This window comes from Theropithecus gelada, chromosome 13 (assembly GCF_003255815.1).
Source record: "Theropithecus gelada isolate Dixy chromosome 13, Tgel_1.0, whole genome shotgun sequence".
NCBI classification, from domain to species: Eukaryota; Metazoa; Chordata; class Mammalia; order Primates; family Cercopithecidae; genus Theropithecus; species Theropithecus gelada.
In genome coordinates, this window is record NC_037681.1 from 21,251,054 (window position 1) to 21,270,837 (window position 19,784).

Consider the following 19,784-nt stretch of genomic DNA (forward strand, 5'->3'; position numbering starts at 1 on the left):
ACCAAGAACCACTGGGCAGGAGCTATTTCACAAAGTGCATATTGCAAAGTGACAGTATGCCTGTCCTAACAGAACTGGGAGCATTGTGTTCTCAAGCACCTAAATCAACAGAACACCAGGACATTACAAAAGACACGCTTCTCCATGGAGTGCTGACTTCAGGGCTTCCATTCTGTTTTCAGTAAAGCAGCCCATAACTTTGTTAGAGAGGGCCTAGCCCTCTTGAGAATTGGTTCATCAAACTGAGATACAACGTATTTTCCAAGGGCTTCCTTCCAAGGTCTCTCCGCCCCACCGCTGCTGACATTTCATGTCAAGTCATTGTCTGTGGTGCAGCTGACCCAGGCACACAGGATTTTCTGCATCACCCCTGGGATCCACAGAAGCCAGCACCACCACCCCCTCCAATGACAACCGTCTCCAAATTTTGCCCCATTTCCTGGAAGGTGAAAACACCCTCACTGCGAACCATGGCATGCGCTAGAAAACACAGCACGAGGAGGTGGGCACGGCGCCCATGCACAGGACTGCGAGCCGCGGCACACACTAGAAAACACAGCACGAGGAGGCGGGCACGGCGCCCATGCACAGGGTAGCACTGTTTATTTTTGAATTTCGTATTTTATATTGTGTATTTTATATTTATAATTAGTACTAGTTACACATATGACATGGACTTCTTCAAATCAAACTCCCAGTTATGAAGCTCTGCAGACCATTCCCACAGCCTGACTACAAAGATCAGGCGCCTGAAGACGCATGTCCTGATACATTGGATACATTCAGTGCTGGCTGAAAAGCCGACTTCAGTGTGTGCCTACCACTGTGGATATTTAAATAAAACAACAGTTTTTCAAACCACGGAGTCAGCTGGAAGGATGCCCACCCATGTGCACTGTAGCACTGGGAGCAGCCAGGGTGGATGGGAAGGACGCAAACTCCAAGCAGCTGCTGCCCCTCAGTCTTCTTTCCTTCTCCTTTTCTTCTCCTTTCTTCTCTCTTGTACATTCTTCAGGTCAGTCATCACATTCAGAGTCTTCCATACCCACATAATCTAAACACAAGTGTTTGAAACAGTTTACATTTGAAAAACAGACACAGGAAGAACAACAACTGCATGTGTCATCTACATACCACAATGATCATGGCATTCACCAGCAGCGGGGCTGAAAACACTATAGAAATGAACATCCCCCTGGAGTCGAAATACTGGTATTTTGAAAATAATCTGTTTAAAAAACAAAAACAAAAAATTATTAGGCAATACAGCCAAAAAGTTCTAGTGACACTGTTTATTTAACTAAGACTCTGGAGAGAGCTGATGTGGACTGAGGTGGGGGCAACCCCCTCACTGGGCCCACCCTTGGGAGCAGCCGTCATCTCCACTGCACTGTCCCCAATGCTCATTATGAAGAAAACACACTGGGTCACAGGACAGGGAGACACCACCCAGCAGCACGGGGAAGACCCCGAGGCCTCCCACAGCAGGGAGACACCACCCCGTAGCCCCTCTGGGTCAGCGGCACATCTGACCTCAGCTGGAAGACACTGATGACTTGAAATCCTTAAAACCTACAGAGTAAACGTCGACAATCCCCGTAATGAGAAAGAGACAGCAGCTGCATCTGCTCCACTGCTGCACTGGGAAGGAGTGGCGCCGGACCCTTCCATCCCTTTGGTTCTCACAGCAGTCCTCTTCTGTCAGTGCCAGTGCCTCTTTAGCAGAAGAGACTGAGGAAGGTGGAAGATCTCCACCTGCACAAGGCACAGTGCCAGGGAGGGCAGAGGATCTGCACATGGGTGTTGATGATTCTCGCAGCAGCCAGCACGGAAATGCCGTGAACAAAGCTAGTAATGGTGGGCAGTGGGTCAGCGCCTCGTGACCACAGGGTTCCCGCCTTGCTGGTGCTTATGCTCTAGACCATGGGAGGCCCCAAAGTAAGAGGCAGCCAGTCTGAGCATGTGGCGAGTGCTGCTCTAGAGAAACGTGAAGCCTGTCGGGGGTGAGGGGGCTTCATGGACTCATAGGCACAGCCATGAGCGGCTGGGACAGAGCTGGCAGGAGGCCGCAGGGCATCACTGCAGGACTCCGTGTTTACTCTAGGTGACCTGAGGACACTCTGGAATGTTCTGAGGGGCAGTGCTTGGCTCTGAGGCCCACACTTCCCCAAGAGACCCAAGAGGCTGGGCAGTAGGGGGATGGCGTAGGGACTGCTGCATGTCAGCAGCAGGTCAGCGAGGGTGGGGTGAAGGGCATGGGACACACTGGGCTCGTGGTGACCTTAAAGGTGGAGGGCGGATCACAAGGTCAGGAGATCGAGACCACGGTGAAACCTCGTCTCTACTAAAAAAAAAAAAATACAAAAAATTAGCCGGGCGCGGTTGTGGGCGCCTGTAGTCCCAGCTACTCGGGAGGCTGAGGCAGGAGAATGGCGGGAACCCGGGAGGCGGAGCTTGCAGTGAGCCGAGATCCGGCCACTGCACTCCAGCCTGGGTGACAGAGCGAGACTCCGTCTCAAAAAAAAAAAAAAAAAAAAAAAAGGTGGAGGGACGGAGCTTCCTGAAAAATGCCCTATTACGTCTCTGGTCTAAGAAGCTGGAGGGAGAAGCCGCCCCTATAAACAGAGGGGAACACAGCAGTTGTCCTGAAGTGTGAATTTTGAGATGTTTGTTAGACGTCCTGGTTCCCAGTCCAACAGGTGGGACAGGCAGGAAACCCAGCACTTTTGAAACCAGGAGATCGCAGGGAAGCACTAAGACAGGAGGCTGCAGCCAGAGGGAAGGGAGGGGCCAGGAAGGTGCTGCAGGCTGCAGCTGGGTGTGGGAAGGCTTCAGGGAGGACGAGGACACTGTGCTGGCCTCTGGACAAGGTCAGGGTAACCAGGGACTGAGCACCACTCCTGGGACTGAACCACGTGGAGGCCCTGAGTCCAGGAGGAGAGGCGGGGTCCCCAGGGAGCCGCTTATGGCTAAGGAGGGGGCAGGGAGGAGGGAGGAGAGAGACAGCACGTGTGGCTGCAGGAATGCGGTCCTGGAGGGAAAGGCTGGGCAGGCAGGAGCAGGGCAGGAGGAGGCCCAGTCAGGGGAGGGTTCGGAAACCCGGGCAGGGTCTAAGCAAAGGATTGCAGGGAGTGCTCAGCAACCCTTCGGTGAGGGCCCAGGATCAGCGTTCAGGGCTTATGGGCCACGAGGCCACAGTCTCAGCTACTTCCTGCTCAGAGTCTGGCCGTTTTACTTTTTTTCTGTTTTATATTTTAAAATGTAAAAACCATTTTTAGCTCACAGGTCACTCAAAAACAGTCAGTGAGGCCAGGTGGGTCTCATCTGACAGAGGCTGTGTGGTTCACCCTGGGCAGGTGCTGGGTTCTGAGTCCCCCTGGGAGGAAACCAGGGGTAGAGGAGGGGGCAGAGGATGCCAGCGGTGCCCCCGACATCAGGACGCGGGGCTGGGGGTGAGGCAGGCAGGTGCCTCAGACCACCCAGAAGCCCCCTACTCAGGTCCAGACTCGCCATGGAGCAGCCACCCTGCAGTCCAAGGGGGAGGGCACGGCTGAGGCCAGCACGGACCACGTTCTCTAAAACGCTGCAGTTTCTATTCTGCAGCTCAAATTCCCACAGTCATTTCTCTGGCTCTGCCATCAGCGGCCTCAGCCAGCACTGTCCCACAGTGCCGTACTCAGAGAGGGCCGCTCTGGCGCTGGGAAAGCATTTACAGAGTCGCCCTGGAGCCCACAACTCTGGACGCATGGGCACGGGTGTGCGCGGCTGCAGTGTTAGGATTCACTGTCTCCTCCGCGAGACCCACCGGCTGTGGGGGCGTTCCCAGGGACACCCCTGCATGGACCGGGTCACAGGCCCAGGGATGGGCTCACCTCCAGTTCATTGCAGCCGCCTCATTGATGTATTCAGCGCAGTAGACTAAGATTACTGAAAAAAGGTGCAAGTCATGTTAGAATTTAGATGACCCGTTATTACTCGTTATAAAGTTATACATTATTTACAGTAGAACAATGAAGAGAAATGTCACTTTAATTTTAAACATAAGGTCACGTAAACATCCTAACACTGTCAACTTGTGGGACTCACCCATTTAGCATAAAGAAAACCAAGGCCAACAGTGCTCCAGTTCTCCAGTGCTCTATGGTCTCAGTCAGAGCCCGAGCTCAGGTCAGTACCTGCAGAGCCACTGCAGGAGCTGCCCGAGGCCCCAGGCTTCACCCAGGCAAGGCTGGGCCTCACACATTTCCCCAGGGACAGCAGCCACAGATCGGCCTCACAGCACACAGCAGCAGGAGCTGACAGCCATGAGACCCAGAGCTGACAACCAAGGGCTTTTCATGCTCACACCTCCCGGACTGCCCTCGGGACACTGCGACTGAGATGACCACAGGAGGGGAGCAAACAGCTTTGGGGTGCTGGAGGCAAAGGCACAGGAGGGAGGGCAGGGGCCGGCGGGGGCGAGGCGAGGCGAGGCCTCTGTGCTCCCAGGAGCACAGACTTTAGGGACTGGCCCTGGGTCTCCAGCTAACTCATGGGTAATGCCGGGACTCAAACCCATGAGAGAGTGACCCATGCTACCATAAAATTAAATAAAATATAATTCAGCAGATTAAGAAAAATGTGATGCTTTAACTTCTAAGGTAAATCAAAATGTAAAAATCCTTTCATTCTTCTTGATTCACATCAGAAAGCAGATTAAACTAGGGGTTAGGGTGAGCAGTCCCTCCACTTCCTCCCTTCAGGAATGGACTCAATAAAGCAGAGGAAAAGGAGGCACAGGGAAAGAACCAGAGGGGAGTAGGGGGAGGAAGGGAAGGGGTGGGGGAGGAGGAGGAGGAAGGTCAGAGAGGGGCAGGAGGAGCAGGACAGCCAGAGAGACGGGTAGGCTAACACAGGAGGTGGTGGGCATGGGTGTGGGGAGGAGGGTGTGGAGGGCTGAGGTTACAGGGGGAGGGTGGGGAGGGCGGTAGGCACAGGAGGAGGGCGGGCAGAGAGGGTGCCGCCAGGTGCTCCTCTCCAGCTTTTCCTGAAATGCACCCTGGAGCAGAGTCTGAATCTTGAATCTTGATGGTGCTAGTTATAAGCTGTGTAGCTGAGGGAGTCAGAACCTCTGTGTGCTTCATTTATAAAAATGGGCAAATAAAATCCAACTCTTAGGTTGGTTTGAGAAATGAATCACAGGAAATGTAACGGCAGGCAGCACAGTGTCTAGTATTACCCCGGTGTGAAAGCAGTCATCCTTCCCCTTATCCTAGAAAATATCAAACCCTTGTGCAGTTCTCTAGCTGACAAAGCTGTTCAGATCCAGGAGCTCAGCTGGAGAAGCTGTTACCTTTCTTTGAGGTGCCTGCCTCAGGGCCTCTGCGTGGGGTATTCGCTCCCGCCCTCTGCCAGCATCTCAGTGCCTGGCTTCTGCCTATGCACCTTTTGCCCCTGGGTTCGCAGGGGACTGTGTGATTTAAATCAGGCAGCTCCTCCTGTTTCACTGTGTTTTTGGCTTTTCCATTACAACACTTGTCACTGTTGATAACAACACAGGTCTGTGATGAAGCACTGGTGCTGGTGTCCCCCAGGAATCTGTGGGAGGCAAAGGAGCCCTGTCTGCCTGGTCCACTCCAGCACTCCTCAGGGCACCCTCGATACAGAGCTTGCTCTGAGCACCTCACTTGTACAGGCCCCCGCTGCGATGCAAACACTCATCACTTCTCCAGTCTTTCTAAGATCATCTCTTCTTCGGATTTCCTGTTTGCAAACAGCCAGCTAACTAAAGTTATCTAAAATTAGTTATTTTTAGCTACCAAGAACATCTTCCGTGTCTCCCCAATGTCCAGAGTCAAGAGGAGCCTGAGCCAGACCTCCAGGCCCTCCTCACCTCTTCTACCCACAAGTGTTTGTAACGCTCAGCACCAGAAGTGCTTAGGTTCCGCAGAGCTGGCAGTTTCTCTGCCTCTGACCCACACCTTCCATCCATCTCAGTATCTGCACGTCAGGCTGCTGCCCTGCCAGGCCGTCACCTGCTCCCTCTCTTTTCTTATTAACATTTTACTCACTCTTCACACCCCGTGCCATGATTTCAGCTTTTCTGAATAATCTTTCTCAGTCATCCTGTGCAACTCCCTAACTTCTCTAAGTTCTGTAGCCCTTATCCTTGAAACCAAGTTGGGCAATGCCTTATTTTATGCACAGAACTTCTCTTTCCTGGTTTGCAATCTTCCTCCCATTCAAAGCAGTGCATAAGCAGAGCTGCCACCAAGGACACATCTTGTGTAAACAACAGCACTTCCGGAAACCCAGCTCTCCCGTGTGCAGCTGGTGCTCAGCACTTCCCTGGTAGGTAACAGGAACTCAACAGATTCCTTTCAACTCTAACATCCAAAAAGTACTTTCCTTTATAGCTTCCAAGAGAAAAATGGGAGTGCCCTAGGAGCAGGCGCCTGACAGAGGGTTGGGAGGTCTTATAAAAATATGTACATATTTTGAAGACACAGACCATACACAGTTTCATTTCACACAGTGATCTGAGTTGTGGAGTTTGTGTTGTTTTACTCACCGAGACACAGAAAGTGCCCGATCTGTAGTCTGTAGCTCCGGGAGGACAAGCAGGTGAGGAGCAGGCAGAGCGCATGGAAGGCAGCCAGCCCCATGAGCCAGGGCTCAGTCCAGTCCGTCTGCTGTAGGAACACACCAGCAGACACTCACTGACCTGCCCCACAGGGCCGGGCTCACAGCCCACCCACAGCCTTCTCCCAGGGCAGGGGGCAGGGGCCTCTCACTCCTGAGTCTTCCTGGGGCTACTCAGCAAGGTATCCGGAGAGCACTGCCAGGCCTCAGAGAAACATGGGGACAGGAAAGGGAGAAGGAACCAGGAGGATGCAAACAGGATTCTCCCCTCAGTGCAACTATAATTCATGGAATTCAAAGTTCAAGCACACAGAACTGAAGGCATCTCTGACGTGCCCCTTTTGTTGGTGGAACAGAATCATGTTTTTAAGCTGGGTATAATTAAAGGAATTACCATCCTTTATAACAATACTTGGTGATGATAATTGGTGACGACAAGGACATTAAGTGGATTGCTCAAAGAGATGCACTTGGCTCAACCCCAAAGGTAAAACACGAATCATCATTTCAGGCTCCTTAGTCAGCACTGAAGGCCTCGGGGAATCTGAGTCATCGCCACGGGCACGACTTGATTTTCTCCAAACTCTCTGCAATACACTGAACCCTCCAGACAGTGCTGCACTCCGCCGCCTCCTGGACTCCCCGGGACCCTGCCGTACCTGGGGACAGTGTCTGGCTCAGGGACCTGAAGTAGCCAAGCTCAGCTCCACTGCTGCCCAGTCCCCAACTGATGCTCAGATGCCAATCCCAGCAGTCCTCAACCCTTGCCATCCCCTCCTTGAGCACCTTCCTGCATGAGACAAGCCCTGCCCTCCAAGCTGCAGCCCCGCACAGCCCTCCAGGACTCCTGTAAGTGTCACTGCTCTCTGCTGGGGGCCGCAGCAGCCTCTCCAGAGCCGCGCCATGAGATAAGGACACAAGCGCATCTGCTCCCATCAATTCACCAACCAGACGACCAGAGGCAGGGAGGTGAGGGGAGCACGGCTTTCTGCCCAGACCCCATCGAGTGCCCATGCCACCCCTGGGCGGCCACTCGGGGCGCGGGCTCCCCTGGGACCTGCCAGACCAACCGGGCAAAGCGCAGGCCCCGCCCACACAGGGGCAGGGTTCCTCCGTGCCACGCCCACACGCTCAGGCTCCACCACGAACGCCCACATGGCCCAAGCCCCGCCCGCAAGACGCTGACTGGCGGGCATGCACCTCCCACACGAACAAAGCCCTGCCCCTCGCGACCCGCCCACAAAACTCAGCCACGCCCTCACGGTGCGGGACGCGCGCCCAGCCCAAGCCCCGCCCGCACGGCCCAGGACCCCGCTCACTGCGCACGCTCCGCCCCAAGGCCCCGCCCCGCCCCGCCCCGCCCAGCGGCCCAGGACCCCGCCTAGCACTCGCGCCCCGACGCCCGGCCCCGGCCCCTTCCCACAGGTCCCAGGACCCCGCCCAGGGCGCGCTACACCGCCCCGCCCCGAGCCACTCCCACAGGTCCCAGGACCCCGCCCAGCGCGCGCGCTCCGCCGCCAGGCCCCGCCCACGGTCGGCGCCTTCTTGGCCACAGGCTAGGTTCTCCGTGGGGCAGACCCAACGCCTCTCCGCCGTCCTCCCCCGAACTGGTGGTTACGCAGGCCGCGAGTTACCATGAGCACGGCTGGGATGCTGACGGGGAAAGAGGTGACGGAGAACGGGGACGGCATGGTGCCGAGAAGCCCGCCCTCACAGCAACCGCCGAACCCGGCCTGGCCGCAATCCACGGAGGAGGGCGCCAAATCTTCTCTCGTGAGATCTGCGCTTCTCACGAAACCTGCGCTTCCTTCTCGCGGTAATTTCGTGGCGTTTGCTAGCTCCAGATATCGCGATAGTTCCAGGTGTTGGTTGTAGTATGGACAAATTACTGTCGTGCGGTGGGCGTTGAGCTCGCTCCGCCGGGAGGCCCAGGGCGTCTTTGGTGCTTTAACAGAGGAGCAGGCGGAGGCGGGTGGGGCTTGGAAGGCTTGTTTCAAAGATCGGGGCGCTGTGCCGTCACGCCAGCCTCTGTCCCACCTGGGACTCCCTAGAAGGGTCAGCGAGGACGGTGTCCGCCCCAAGACCCCGCAGGAGCTGGGGACATTGCCCACTCCTTGGACCCTGCAGGACCTGGGAAGGTGTCTGCTCTTGGGATGCTCAGGGCAGTGCACTCTTGGTCTGGATCAGCTTAGGGTTATCTCTCTTCGCTTTGGAGATTTACCAGGTGTTTTTAGCTCCATTTCCTTGTTTAACGACAGATATAAAAATACAAAGTTAAGTTTCTTACAGCGAATTTCTTTTTTCCCTTTATTTTAACATTTATAACCCAACTTTGAGATTTTCAAATTAAACATTTTATTATTTTAACATCATGAATTATTAAGTGTATATGCTTTCATTGCATATGTTAGCTCTTGAACTAGTTTAATGTTTGTAAAAATAGTTCTAGTGGTGGACTTTTTTTTTTTTTAATAGCTTTAACCCCTCCCAGATCTTTCTTAAAATCTTTCCACAGTGTAGTCATTTCTGCTCATGCTACTTAACATGCATTCTCTCATTTCAGCGTAGAAGAAGGTCATGGTTTCTTATGGGAAAACATTTCTTTCATTGATGTTTTTCGGCATTCTTCCTATATTCAACTCCAGGAACATCCGTTAGGTGGATAGTGCATCTTCCTCTCTTTGGTGTTTCTCAACCTTCCTCTCAAAACATCACGTCTGTTGTTGCTGAGTTTCGGAAATCTCGGCCTTGGCCTTCCTTTTTTTTTTTTTTTTTTTGATGGTGTCTCGCTCTGTTGCCCAGGCTGGAGTGCAATGGTGCGATCTGGGCTCACTGCAACCTCCGCCTCCCGGGTTCAAGTGATTCTCCTGCCTCAGCCTCCCGAGTAGCTGGGATTACAGGCGTTCGCCACCTCGCCTGGCTAATTTTGGGTTTTTTTTTTTTTTTGTACTTTTAGTAGAGACGGGGTTTCACCATGTTGGCCAGGCTAGTTTTGAACTCCTGACCTCAAGTAATTCACCCGCCTCAGCCACCCAAAGTGCTGGGATTACAGGCATGAGCCACGGCGCCCAGCCGGTGTGATAGTTTTCACCTGTGTCCATTTTCACTCCCCTGTGCTTGTTCAGCTATTTTCAACAGGACCTTTCAGTTACAGGGAGTAGATCTGTCCTCTTCAGTTCAGCCTGTTACTGTGTATCTCCCTGATGATATTTCGTTACTATGTGAAGCATCACTCTATTAATTTCCATGGGTTAGTTTCATCGTCAGTCCTGTCTGGTGCCTGCCTTTCTTTTGTGGGGTCTGTTTTCTTGTAATTTCGGGTCAGACTCTTCTAGCTATTAATGTTAACCACAGCCTATCTATGGTCACTGGGATTTTTTCTCCTCATCTTCCCCTCAGCCTCCCCTCCCAGATCTTTCACATGTGCGCCCTGGCACCCACGCTTCCAAAATTGTTAAAACTCTGCCCCTCAGCAGCTTCACTCTCTGTCCCAGGACATTCATCTTCCACATTTCTCCTGCCCCGCTGTTCTGAACAACGGTAGGCTGCCGGACATTTAGACGTGAAGCTCGTGAAATGTCGCCAATCTGAGATGTGCTTTAATTTCAAACATACACCATCTTTCAAAGACTTTGTACCAAAATGTAAAATATATTATCAACAATTGTATTATTTTGCTTACATGTTGAAATTAATATTTTGGACATACTGGACCAAATAAAATATATCAATAAAATTAATCTTTTTCTCTTTACTATTTTAATGTGGCCACTAGAACATGGCCTACTCTCTGTGTTGGTATGTGAATGCTGACCTGGACTCTATTCCATTTACCTGGAATTTTATGCTTTCAGAAAGGACTGAATGAATCCGTGACCAGAATAAAGAAGACTCAGTTTTATTTATTTCGTTGCCTTGCCTTGCCTTTTCCCTTCCCCTTCCCCTTCCTTCGCTTTCCTTTCCCTTTCCTTTCCTTTTTTTTCTTTTTTCTTTTTTTTGCGTTTTGCTCTTGTTGCCTAGGCTGGAGTGCAATAGCAGGGTCTCGGCTCACTGCAACCTCTGCCTCCCGGATTCAAGCGATTCTCCCTGCCTCAGCCTCTCAAGTAGCTGGGATCACAGGCATGTGCCACCACACCAGGCTAATTTTGTATTTTTAGTCGACACGGGGTTTCACCATGTTGGCCAGGCTGGTCTCGAACTCCTGACCTCAGGTGATCTGCCTGTCTTGGCCTCCCAAAGTGCTGGGATTACAGGTGTGAGCTACCATGCCTGGCCCAATTTTGTTTATTTCTAAAATAGCTTCACAAGTTGATTCACTTATATTTAATCCACATACAATTGATTTTCAAGAGCTTTATTAATGGGTAAAATACATTTGTGAGCTGTAATGTATTCTACAAATTAAAGCCAGTACTTGATAGCTCTCTTGCTCTCTGTGTTGCTCAGGTCCCAGCAGGCAGCCGATTGTTTAGATGGAGAGACCACAGGGGAGAGCTGCCCATTGCTGTGGGAGCAATGAGGAGTTGTGGAGGAAAGGAGAGGCACCAAGACCAGGTCTGTGTCCTGTGACCCAGAGGCAGCCTTGGGAGGGGTGTCTGTCTAGGAAGAGCCCCCTCCTCAGGGAACTCTGAGGGGCACAGATATCCCACAGGTACCCTCAGAGCAGCTCCCTTGAGACCCCAGTGTCTGTATCTCCACCACCTCCCGTCAGCAACTCTTCCATCTTCATGCCGGCTCCTGAGCAGCCCTTCAGGGTCAGGGTCACAGGATCTCTGCCTGGGGACCCTTCCTGCATTCAGTGCAGAAGCAGGTGGTGCCCTCGACGTTCTGCTTCACATTGTGATGCTCATTCCGCGACCTTCAGGGTCAAGCTGACATGTGCCGTCAGCTGCCCAGGGTCTGTGTGGCCTCTACCCATCTGCACACCAGGTGTGGCACCTGCACCTGTCCTGCGAACCAGCTGCGTGACCTGCATGCGTCCACTGGTGCAGTTGGGAGGAAGGCCAGCGCCCAGGTGGGCACACAACACAGGCCCCGTCCCTAGCGTTGATAGTCGGTCAGGAAGTGTCCAGGCCATCACCTGGGCCTTTGAGCCCTCAGTCACTACCCAGAGTGAGTCAGGACCTGCTTCCCCAGGAAGAGGAGCCCGGAGCACCGGAGGCTTCGCCGGCTCTACCTGGGACTGCACCCAACACCATGCAGAGACCCTGCAGGCCAGGGTCGCTATTGTCCTCCACAGTGAGGCTGTGGAATCAGGGCCCCTGTCCCAGGTGCCCAGGGCCATGAGGACCTGTATCTGTGCAGATGACCCCCTGGAATCGGGGCCAGGTGGGCACCGCCACGAGTTCACCACGGCTTGTGTTTTCCACGTTGTGGAAGTCAAGTGTTGCATGGTCTGTGTTTTGGTGATGGTGGTCGGGGTCCTAGCTCCAGGGTCACTAATTTGGTCCTTCTACTGCAATAGCAAGTGCTTGGGGGTTAGTGGTCCAGGACCAGGGGACACTGCAAGTGACCGGGAATGTCTGCTCTGGTATTGGGAGGAGCCACAGCCAGGCCGACATGGGCAGGATCCCCTGGACCTGGCCTCCATAACCCCATGCCAGTGGGGTGCCAGGTGCAGACCCCTGGGCTGGTGACAGCTCAGACAGTGCCAGGAAGCCCAGGAGGGTTGGACCCTGGGGGACGGCAGGGTGCATCTCAGGAAAGGTTTAAACACTGTAGCACACCCAAATAATTATGTGAGCCCGGAGGTTTCATTCCTGAAGACATCATGGTCAATAACATAGATCCCTGAGATCCCCGAGAGCCGGACTCTGGGCGCCTTCAGTTTCGGAGTCTTGGATGCGAATCAGGCCATAGAAGTGCCCTTATCTCCACCACTGTGTTCTCCATTTATCCCCATTGAACTTGCCAAGCTCAGCAACAGCCTGCAGGACACCGACCTCACGGGTTGGATCCAGGACCCCAGGGGGCTTCTATGCAGGTTCCTGGTTCCTGGTTCCTCCCTTTGTGCCTCTGGGTCCAGGACCCCCGGCGGCTTCTGTGGGGGTTCCTGGTTCCTCCCTCTGTGCCTCTGGGCTGCACCAGTTTGACCTTAACGTGTAATCTGGTTGCTCTGTCAGTTTATACAATGCGGTTTACAATAAAGCATTTGACAGTAATGCTTAATTTATCATTTCCAAAGCTCTTATTCATTTCTGAACATTCTCAGGTGGTATCATTTCCTCTTAGACTAAAGTTAGCATCCCATGCAGTTCAGTTCTGTGGGGGATGAATCGGCTTCATATGAAAAATGGTCTTGTTTTGTCTTCATTTAAAAAGATAGTTGTGCTGTGAATTGTCGTTGAATACTGTTTTTCTTTCTTTTCTTTCAGCACGTGAGAGATATTCCACAGCCTTCTGTCTGCCATAGTTTGTTGTAGAAAAGCAGTGATGTTTCTAATCCTCATTTTCCCACGGATATTGTGTCATTTGTCTGTTTTCAGAATATTGTCTTTGTCTTGGTTTCAGCAGTTTTACTACGATGTGCCTAGAATTAGTTTTCTTTGTATTCATGTTGCTTGTGTTTGATAAATTTCTTGATTGTGTGAATTTATATTGTTAAATTTTAGCATGATTTCTTCATTTTTTTTCTCTCATTCTTTTTTTTCCTTTATTAGATGAAGACTGAACATTAGACTTCCCACGATTGCAGAACTGACCTTCGCTGCAGCTGTAAAATCGCGGCAAGGCTGGATTCATCCCGGCAGTGGGTGCAGGCCCTAATTCCCGTCACTGAGCAGGGATACGGCAGGAAGCTCCACCTCTGATTACAGTAAGGGAATTGTTCTGATTCTGAGTGTGTCTGTTCGCTAGAGTGGGCCACACTTCCCTGGTTCTGCAATTGTGGATCATTTAGCATGACTTGTTGGGCATTGCAAATGTCATGTCGTGGAGAGTCTAGGCTCTGTTATTTTTTCCATTTGTGTGTGTGTGTGTGTGTGTGTGTGTGTGTGAGATGGGGCCATTAAGTTGGTTTGACGAACTGCAAACTATGCCTGTTGAACCGCAGTTGAATTCTCAGTTTGGTTCTTTTATCCTTGTGTTTCGTGGAGTTTGCGTCACACATTCAAGGTTCAGATGTCAACTGAGTTCTGGGCAGAAGTTATACACAGAATTTGGGGTCCTCTGTCTCTGATTCTCCCCTTCCTTCTCAAGTTTTAGCAGGCATGTTCCCAGTTTCTTCACGAGGGAAAGACCAAGGGTTTTCTGTTAGTGTTTTGGCAACTCTGCATTGCATGGCGTCAGACTCACCCCTAAGCTAAAAACCATAAAAACCCTCTTTCCCTTTGTTTCTTCCACACATCACACTCCCCTTCCATAATCCATGCTTTTCATCCCCATTCACTGCCTTTAGGGAGTTAATTTTATATTTGTTCTTTGTCTATAGATTTCCCCTGCAGGAGAGTGACATTAGACGGGCTGACTTGACCACCATGGGAAACAGATACCCAGAGATGGACACATTCCCTAAATGCTTCTATGCTGCCCTGTGGGAGAGGTTATTCTACTCACATGAGGAAACTGAGGCTCAGAAGTAGCATCCTTTGCCTGAAAGGACTAATAGCTCATGAGCGCTGGAAGCGTGGTTTGGTGTCTGACTTGGCCAATTCCAAAGCTGGTATGATTTTCACCAGCACTCAGATGCATTCTTCCCTGACGTGCCCCTCCCTACCCCAAAAAAAGCTATCCCTCCCTTTTCCTCTTAGAAAATTCTTTTGTATATTAGGAAATTATTAGGAAATAATCATTTCTCTCCAAAAGTAACACACTGAGGAGGCAATATCTGAGGGTTTTGCCCAAATATGGCCTTTCAACCTCTGAATTAATGCCTCCAGAAATTCCAGGATGTTTGTTCATAGCATTTTTATTCTAACCCTCCTTAATCAGTGAAACGGTTTGTCTGTGTCCCTACCCAAATCTCGAATTGTAGCTCCCATAATCCCCATGTGTCATGGGAGGGACCCCATAGGTGGTAATTTAATCAAGGGGCCAGTTACCCTCATGCTGTTCTCCTGATAGTGAGTTCTCATGAGATCTGATGGTTTTATAAGGGGCTTTTCCCACTTTTGCTGGGCACTTCTCCGTGCTGCCGCTATGTAAAGAAGGACGTGTTTGCTTCCCCTTCTGCCATGATTGTAAGTTTCCTGTGGCCTCCCCGTTCCTGAGGAACTGTGAGTCAATTAAAGCTCTTTTCTTTATAAATAACCACGTCTTGAGCAGTTCTTTATAGCAGCATGAGAATGGACTAATACAATGGGTTAGAAACATCAAGGACTCCAAAGCAACTTTTCTGATCCCTGAAAATGGCTCACACTAGGGACATGAAGGCAAGGTTTGCAACTTCCTGCCCGTGTCTGTTCTATGCCTGGCCGTCTGGCTGTGCCCAGCCTATACAGGCTGGACTCATCTTTCCTCCTGTTTCTATGGCAACCCTCTCAGAGAGCCAGCAGGGGCAAATCTCTGCTCTCCTATGACCTTGAGGCCTCTGGCTACCTTCAAGGCAGCCACTTTTATTTTCTCTGACAATTCAGGGCAGGTAGGGAAGACTTGTGGGTGTCCCAGGCTCTGGGCAATGATTACTGGGGTTTACCATCCTACTTGTTTGTAATGCACTATAGCTCACTCAAGCATAATTTTAAATGCAGTAGTTAAATGGCAGTGACATTTCCAGTTCCACTTAAAGCAATTATAGCTCATTCTTACTGAATTAATAGGCCCAGGCTACCCTGCTGGCTGTGGTTTACCCTGTGTTCACTTAGGGGTACCTGCTGTTCTCTTGGCATCACAGAGAGACAGAAGTCCCCAGGATGGATGGTACAAGTATGAAATGCCTGTTTGAGATGAGAAGCCAAAATCAGCAGGGGATTATTCCTGAGCCTTTAATATGCAGATCGGCCTTTGGAGTTCATTGATTGTTAGGGCAGTTTCTCTGACATAAAAATTAGTGTTCAGAAATTTGCACACACACAGAGAATGAAGCTGGCAGGATTTAACCTGCCCAATGTACATTTCTCTTCGGTTCAAATTCACATCTTGACATATGTTGATGAGTTTAGGCTGATGTGTCTTGTAATGATGTTGGAATTCAGGGAAGTTTATGCTAATCTTCATGTGAAGTGGTCCTTCCGTAGGAATTGCTGTGGTTCTCCGACTGACATTCTACACTACTGTGTGACTTCCTGGGCCACTATCATGAGACACTACAGCCTGGGCAGCTTAAACAGCAGAAACTGACTTCTTTACAGTTCTGGAGGCCAGCAGTCTAATATTAAGACATTGACAGGTTGGTTCTTTCAGAGGCCTTTCTCCTCGGCTTGCAGACATGTCTCCTCCCCATGTCCTCACAGGGTCAGCCCCCTGTGTGTGTCTGTGTTCTGATCTTGTAAGGACACCAGTCACGTAGGATCAAGGCCAACCCTTATATACTCATTTAACTCACGTTCCTTATGAAGGCCTCATCTCCAATCACTGTAGCCTTCTGAGATGCAGGGTTTGGACCCTGACATATAAATTTGGGGACACAAGTTGGCCCACAACACCACCAAGGGTACCACTGAGCACAGACAGAACTTGGTTCTCTTTCCATTTTCTTCTCTCAAATTTTATAAGCGTGTGGAATATCAAGAAGAAAATGGACCTTAGATCAGGGAAGATTTTATGTGAATATGAGTTCTCTCACTTGGAATGACCTTAGAATACTAGTTTTGATTATCAAAGCCTCAGCTTGCCTGTGTGAGAATGAGGACAATAATACTTTTCTAATGGGTGGTTTTAAGGATTTGGGATGAAATGCCTTAAATGCCCAGCTCTGTGCCAGACACATGGCACATGCTTAATAAGGACCAACCATTAGGACTGGAATGTTGCCTCCTCTAAGGATAAAGGTGTTTATCCTGCTGTTCTCAGGGGGTCCTCTTTTTATCTCTTCTTTTTAGTGCATGAGACCAACACTGTTTATTTACAAATATTTTCTGCACATGTTGATATAATGATGATGGAAAACACAGTATTGCTTCCTTTATTTTTTGGGTGGTGATATGGTTTGACTTTGTGTTCTCACCCAAATCTCATGTCAAATTGTAATCCCCACATGTCAGGGAAGAAACCTGGTAGGAGGTGATGGGATCATGGGGGAGGATTTCCTCCATGCTGGTCTCGTGAGCTCTCATGAGTCCTGATGGTTTAAAAGTGTGACACTTCCCACCTTACTCTCTCTCTCTCACTGCCATGTAAGTAAGACATACCATGCTTCCCCTTCACCTTCCACCATGATTGTAAGTTTCCTGAGGTCTCCCTAGCCATGGAGAACTATGAATCAATTAAACCTATTTTCTTTATAAATTACCCAGTCTCAGGTAGTTTTTTTATATAAAAGAGTGAAAACAAACTAATACAGAAAATTGGTACCAGAAGTGGGGTACTGTTATACAGATACCCGAAAATGTTGAAGCAGCTTTGGAACTGGGTTACAGGGAGAGGTTGCAACAGTTTGGAGGGCTCAGGAAAAGGCAGGTAGATGTGGGAAAGTTTGGAACTTCCTAGAGACTTGTTGAATGGTTTTGACCAAAATGCTCATAGTGATATGGACAATGAAGTCCAGGCTGAGGTGATCTCAGATGGAGATGAGGAACTTACACAGAACTGGAATAAAGGTCACTCTTGCTATGCTTTAGCAAAGAGACTGGTGACATTTTGCCTCTGCCCTAGAGATTTGTGGAACTTTGAATTTGAGGGAGATGATTTAGGGTATCTGGCAGAAGAGATTTCTAAGGAGCAAAGTGTTCAACATGTGACTTGGATGTTTCTAATGCATATAGTCATATGCATCACAAAGAGATCATCTAAAATTGGAGCTTATGTTTAAAAGGGAAGCAGAACATTTGAAAAATTTGCAGCCTGACACTATGTGGTAGGAAAAGAAAAACCCATTTTCTGGGGTGAATTTCAAGCTGCCATGTTCAGAAATTTGCATATGTAATGAGAAACCAAAAGTTAACGGTCAAAACATTGGGGAAAATGTCTCCAGGACCTGTTGGAGACCTTTACAGCGGTCCCTCCCATCACAAGCCCAGAGACCTGGCAGGAAAAAGTGTTTTTGTGGGCGAAGCCCAGGGCACAGATGTTCTCTGCAGCCTCAGGACAGGGTGCCCTGCATCCCAGCCACTCCAGCTGTAGCCATGACTAAAAGGAGCCAAGGTACAACTTGCGACATGGCTTCAGAGGGTGCAAGCCCAAGCCTTGGCATCTTCCACATGGTGTAGGACCTGCTGGTTTGCAGAAAGCAAAAATTGAGGTTTAGGAACCTACTCCTAGATTTGAGAGGATGAATGGAAACACCTGGATGTCCAGGCAGAAGGTTTTCTGCAGGGGTGGGGCCCTCATGGAGAAGCTCTGCTAGGTCAGTGCAGAAGGGAAATGTGGGTTTGGAGCCCCCACAAAGAGTCCCTGCCTAGTGGAGCTGTGAAAAGAGGGCCACCATCCTCCAGACCCCAGAATGGTAGATCCACTGACAGCTTGCACTGTGTACCTGTAAACACTGGAGGCACTCAATACCAGCCCATGAGAGAAGCTGTGGGGGCTGAACCCTGCAAAGCCATGAGGTGGAGCTACTCAAGGCCTTGGAAGCCAACCTCTTGCATCAGCATGCCCTCAATGTGAGACATGGAATCAAAGGAGACTATTTTGGAGCTTTAAGATTTAATGACTGCCCTGCTGGATTACGGACTTGCATGGGGGCCTGTAGCCCCTTCATTCTGGCCAATTTATCCCATTTGGAATGGAAGCATTTACTCAATGCGTGTACCCCCATTGTATCTTGAAAGTAACTAACTTGTTTTTGATTTTATAGGTTCATAGTCAGAAGGGAATTGCCTGGTCTCAGATGAGACTTTGGACTTGGAATTTTGAGTTCATGCTGGAATTAGTTAAGACTTTGGGGGACTGTTGGGAAGGCATGGTTGATTTTGCAGTGTGAGAAGGACATGCGATTTGGGAGGGTGCAGGGTTGGAATGATATAGTTTGGCTCTGTGTCCACACCCAAATTTCATGTCGAATTGTAATCTTCATGTGTCAGGAGATGGACCTGGTGGGAAGTAATTGGATCATGGGGGTGGATTTCCCCCATGCTGTTCTCATAATAGTGAGAGAATTCTCACGAGATCCAATGGTTTAAGAGTGTGGCACTTCCCCTGCCACTCCTGCCATCATGTAAGACATGCCTTGCTTCCCTTCACTTTTTGCCATGATTGTGTTTTCTGAGATCTCCCCAGCCATGTGTAACTTTGGGTCAGTTAAACCTCTTTATAAATTACCTAGTCTCTGGTAGTGGTAGTTCTTTATGGCAGTGTGAAAACAGACTAATATAGATGTCATTATTTCCGAATAGTCACTTGGCAAAATCATGGCAGCTGATGAAATGCCCATGTTAGAGGCCAGAAGAAGTCATAGTCCAGTGTCATTTTTGTTTGTTATACAGATGAAGGGATTAAATAAATCCTTCCTGTTAATACTCCCGTCTCTCCAAAATACCAAAAAGTGTTTAGGAACAGAGTTCAATAAGTCACTTACAGAAAAGAATAATAATAATGATATATCACTGTAATGAACATTAGAAATATATACCATACAAATAATTATTCACTGGCCAATATTTAAATAAAGGTGCTGTTCCTGTTCTTTGATATGGGTTGATGACTAGAAGTAGGAATAGTCTTTGCTACTTAAACTTCACCTAAAATGTTTCTCAGAGATTCCTAATTCAAAGTGAACATAACTTTAAAGATACTTGAAAAATTATCTTAGTGTAGGCTATTTCTAAGTTACATATTTATTTGTTTATTTATTTTGGCTTTTCCTTTAATCAAAATGTACTCCAATATTTACAAATCTTTCCAGAGTATTCAATTTAGTCCTTGCTCAGGAATTATGAATATTAGTATTTAATTCAGTTAAATGATATAATGACAAGCAAAACTATATAAATTGGCTTGGGAAGAAATACAGCATACTTTCCATAAATAGGTGAATCCCTGGCTAGGAATACACACATGCTGGCCTTGGGATTATCTAACTTTGTAGGACACAGCAAATCAAAATAGAGGTCTTGGGAGGGATCCACTAA

General features: G+C 49.5%; 1 protein-coding gene and 1 long non-coding RNA gene across 4 annotated transcripts; one reads left to right on the forward strand and one right to left on the reverse strand.

Moving 5' to 3' along the window:
• Positions 1-567: 567 nt before the first annotated feature.
• On the reverse strand, positions 568-8,426 carry TMEM18 (transmembrane protein 18). 3 transcript variants are annotated; one of them, XM_025405833.1, is made up of 6 exons: positions 8,256-8,394; positions 6,801-7,280; positions 6,551-6,671; positions 3,873-3,927; positions 1,135-1,228; positions 571-1,054 (listed from the first exon to the last, which is right to left on the reverse strand). In XM_025405833.1, the coding sequence occupies exons 3-6, from the start codon at positions 6,642-6,644 to the stop codon at positions 959-961; spliced, it is 339 nt and encodes a 112-aa protein (XP_025261618.1). In that variant the 5' UTR covers positions 6,645-6,671; positions 6,801-7,280; positions 8,256-8,394; the 3' UTR covers positions 571-958. The 3 variants fall into 3 exon arrangements, with proteins under 3 accessions (XP_025261617.1, XP_025261618.1, XP_025261616.1); XM_025405832.1 differs by lacking the exon at positions 6,801-7,280 and having other exon boundaries at positions 568-1,054; positions 8,256-8,426; XM_025405831.1 differs by lacking the exons at positions 6,801-7,280; positions 8,256-8,394 and adding an exon at positions 7,570-7,691.
• On the forward strand, positions 8,368-14,347 carry LOC112636989. The gene is made up of 3 exons (XR_003122368.1): positions 8,368-8,437; positions 13,281-13,435; positions 14,051-14,347. It is a non-coding gene; the product is annotated as an uncharacterized LOC112636989 (long non-coding RNA).
• The last annotated feature ends 5,437 nt before the right edge of the window (positions 14,348-19,784 follow it).

What these genes read in the sequence shown, in the direction of transcription:
- TMEM18 (XM_025405831.1), bottom strand. Translation starts at nt 7,635, where the DNA reads ATGGGCACTCGATGGGGTCTGGGCAGAAAGCCGTGCTCCCCTCACCTC. An exon ending in TCCCTGCCTCTGGTCGTCTG is followed by an intron (nt 6,672 to 7,569) that starts GTTGGTGAATTG and finishes GTGTTCCTACAG; the next exon opens with CAGACGGACTGGACTGAGCC. An exon ending in TGAATGCCATGATCATTGTG is followed by an intron (nt 1,055 to 1,134) that starts GTATGTAGATGA and finishes ACTTGTGTTTAG; the next exon opens with ATTATGTGGGTATGGAAGAC.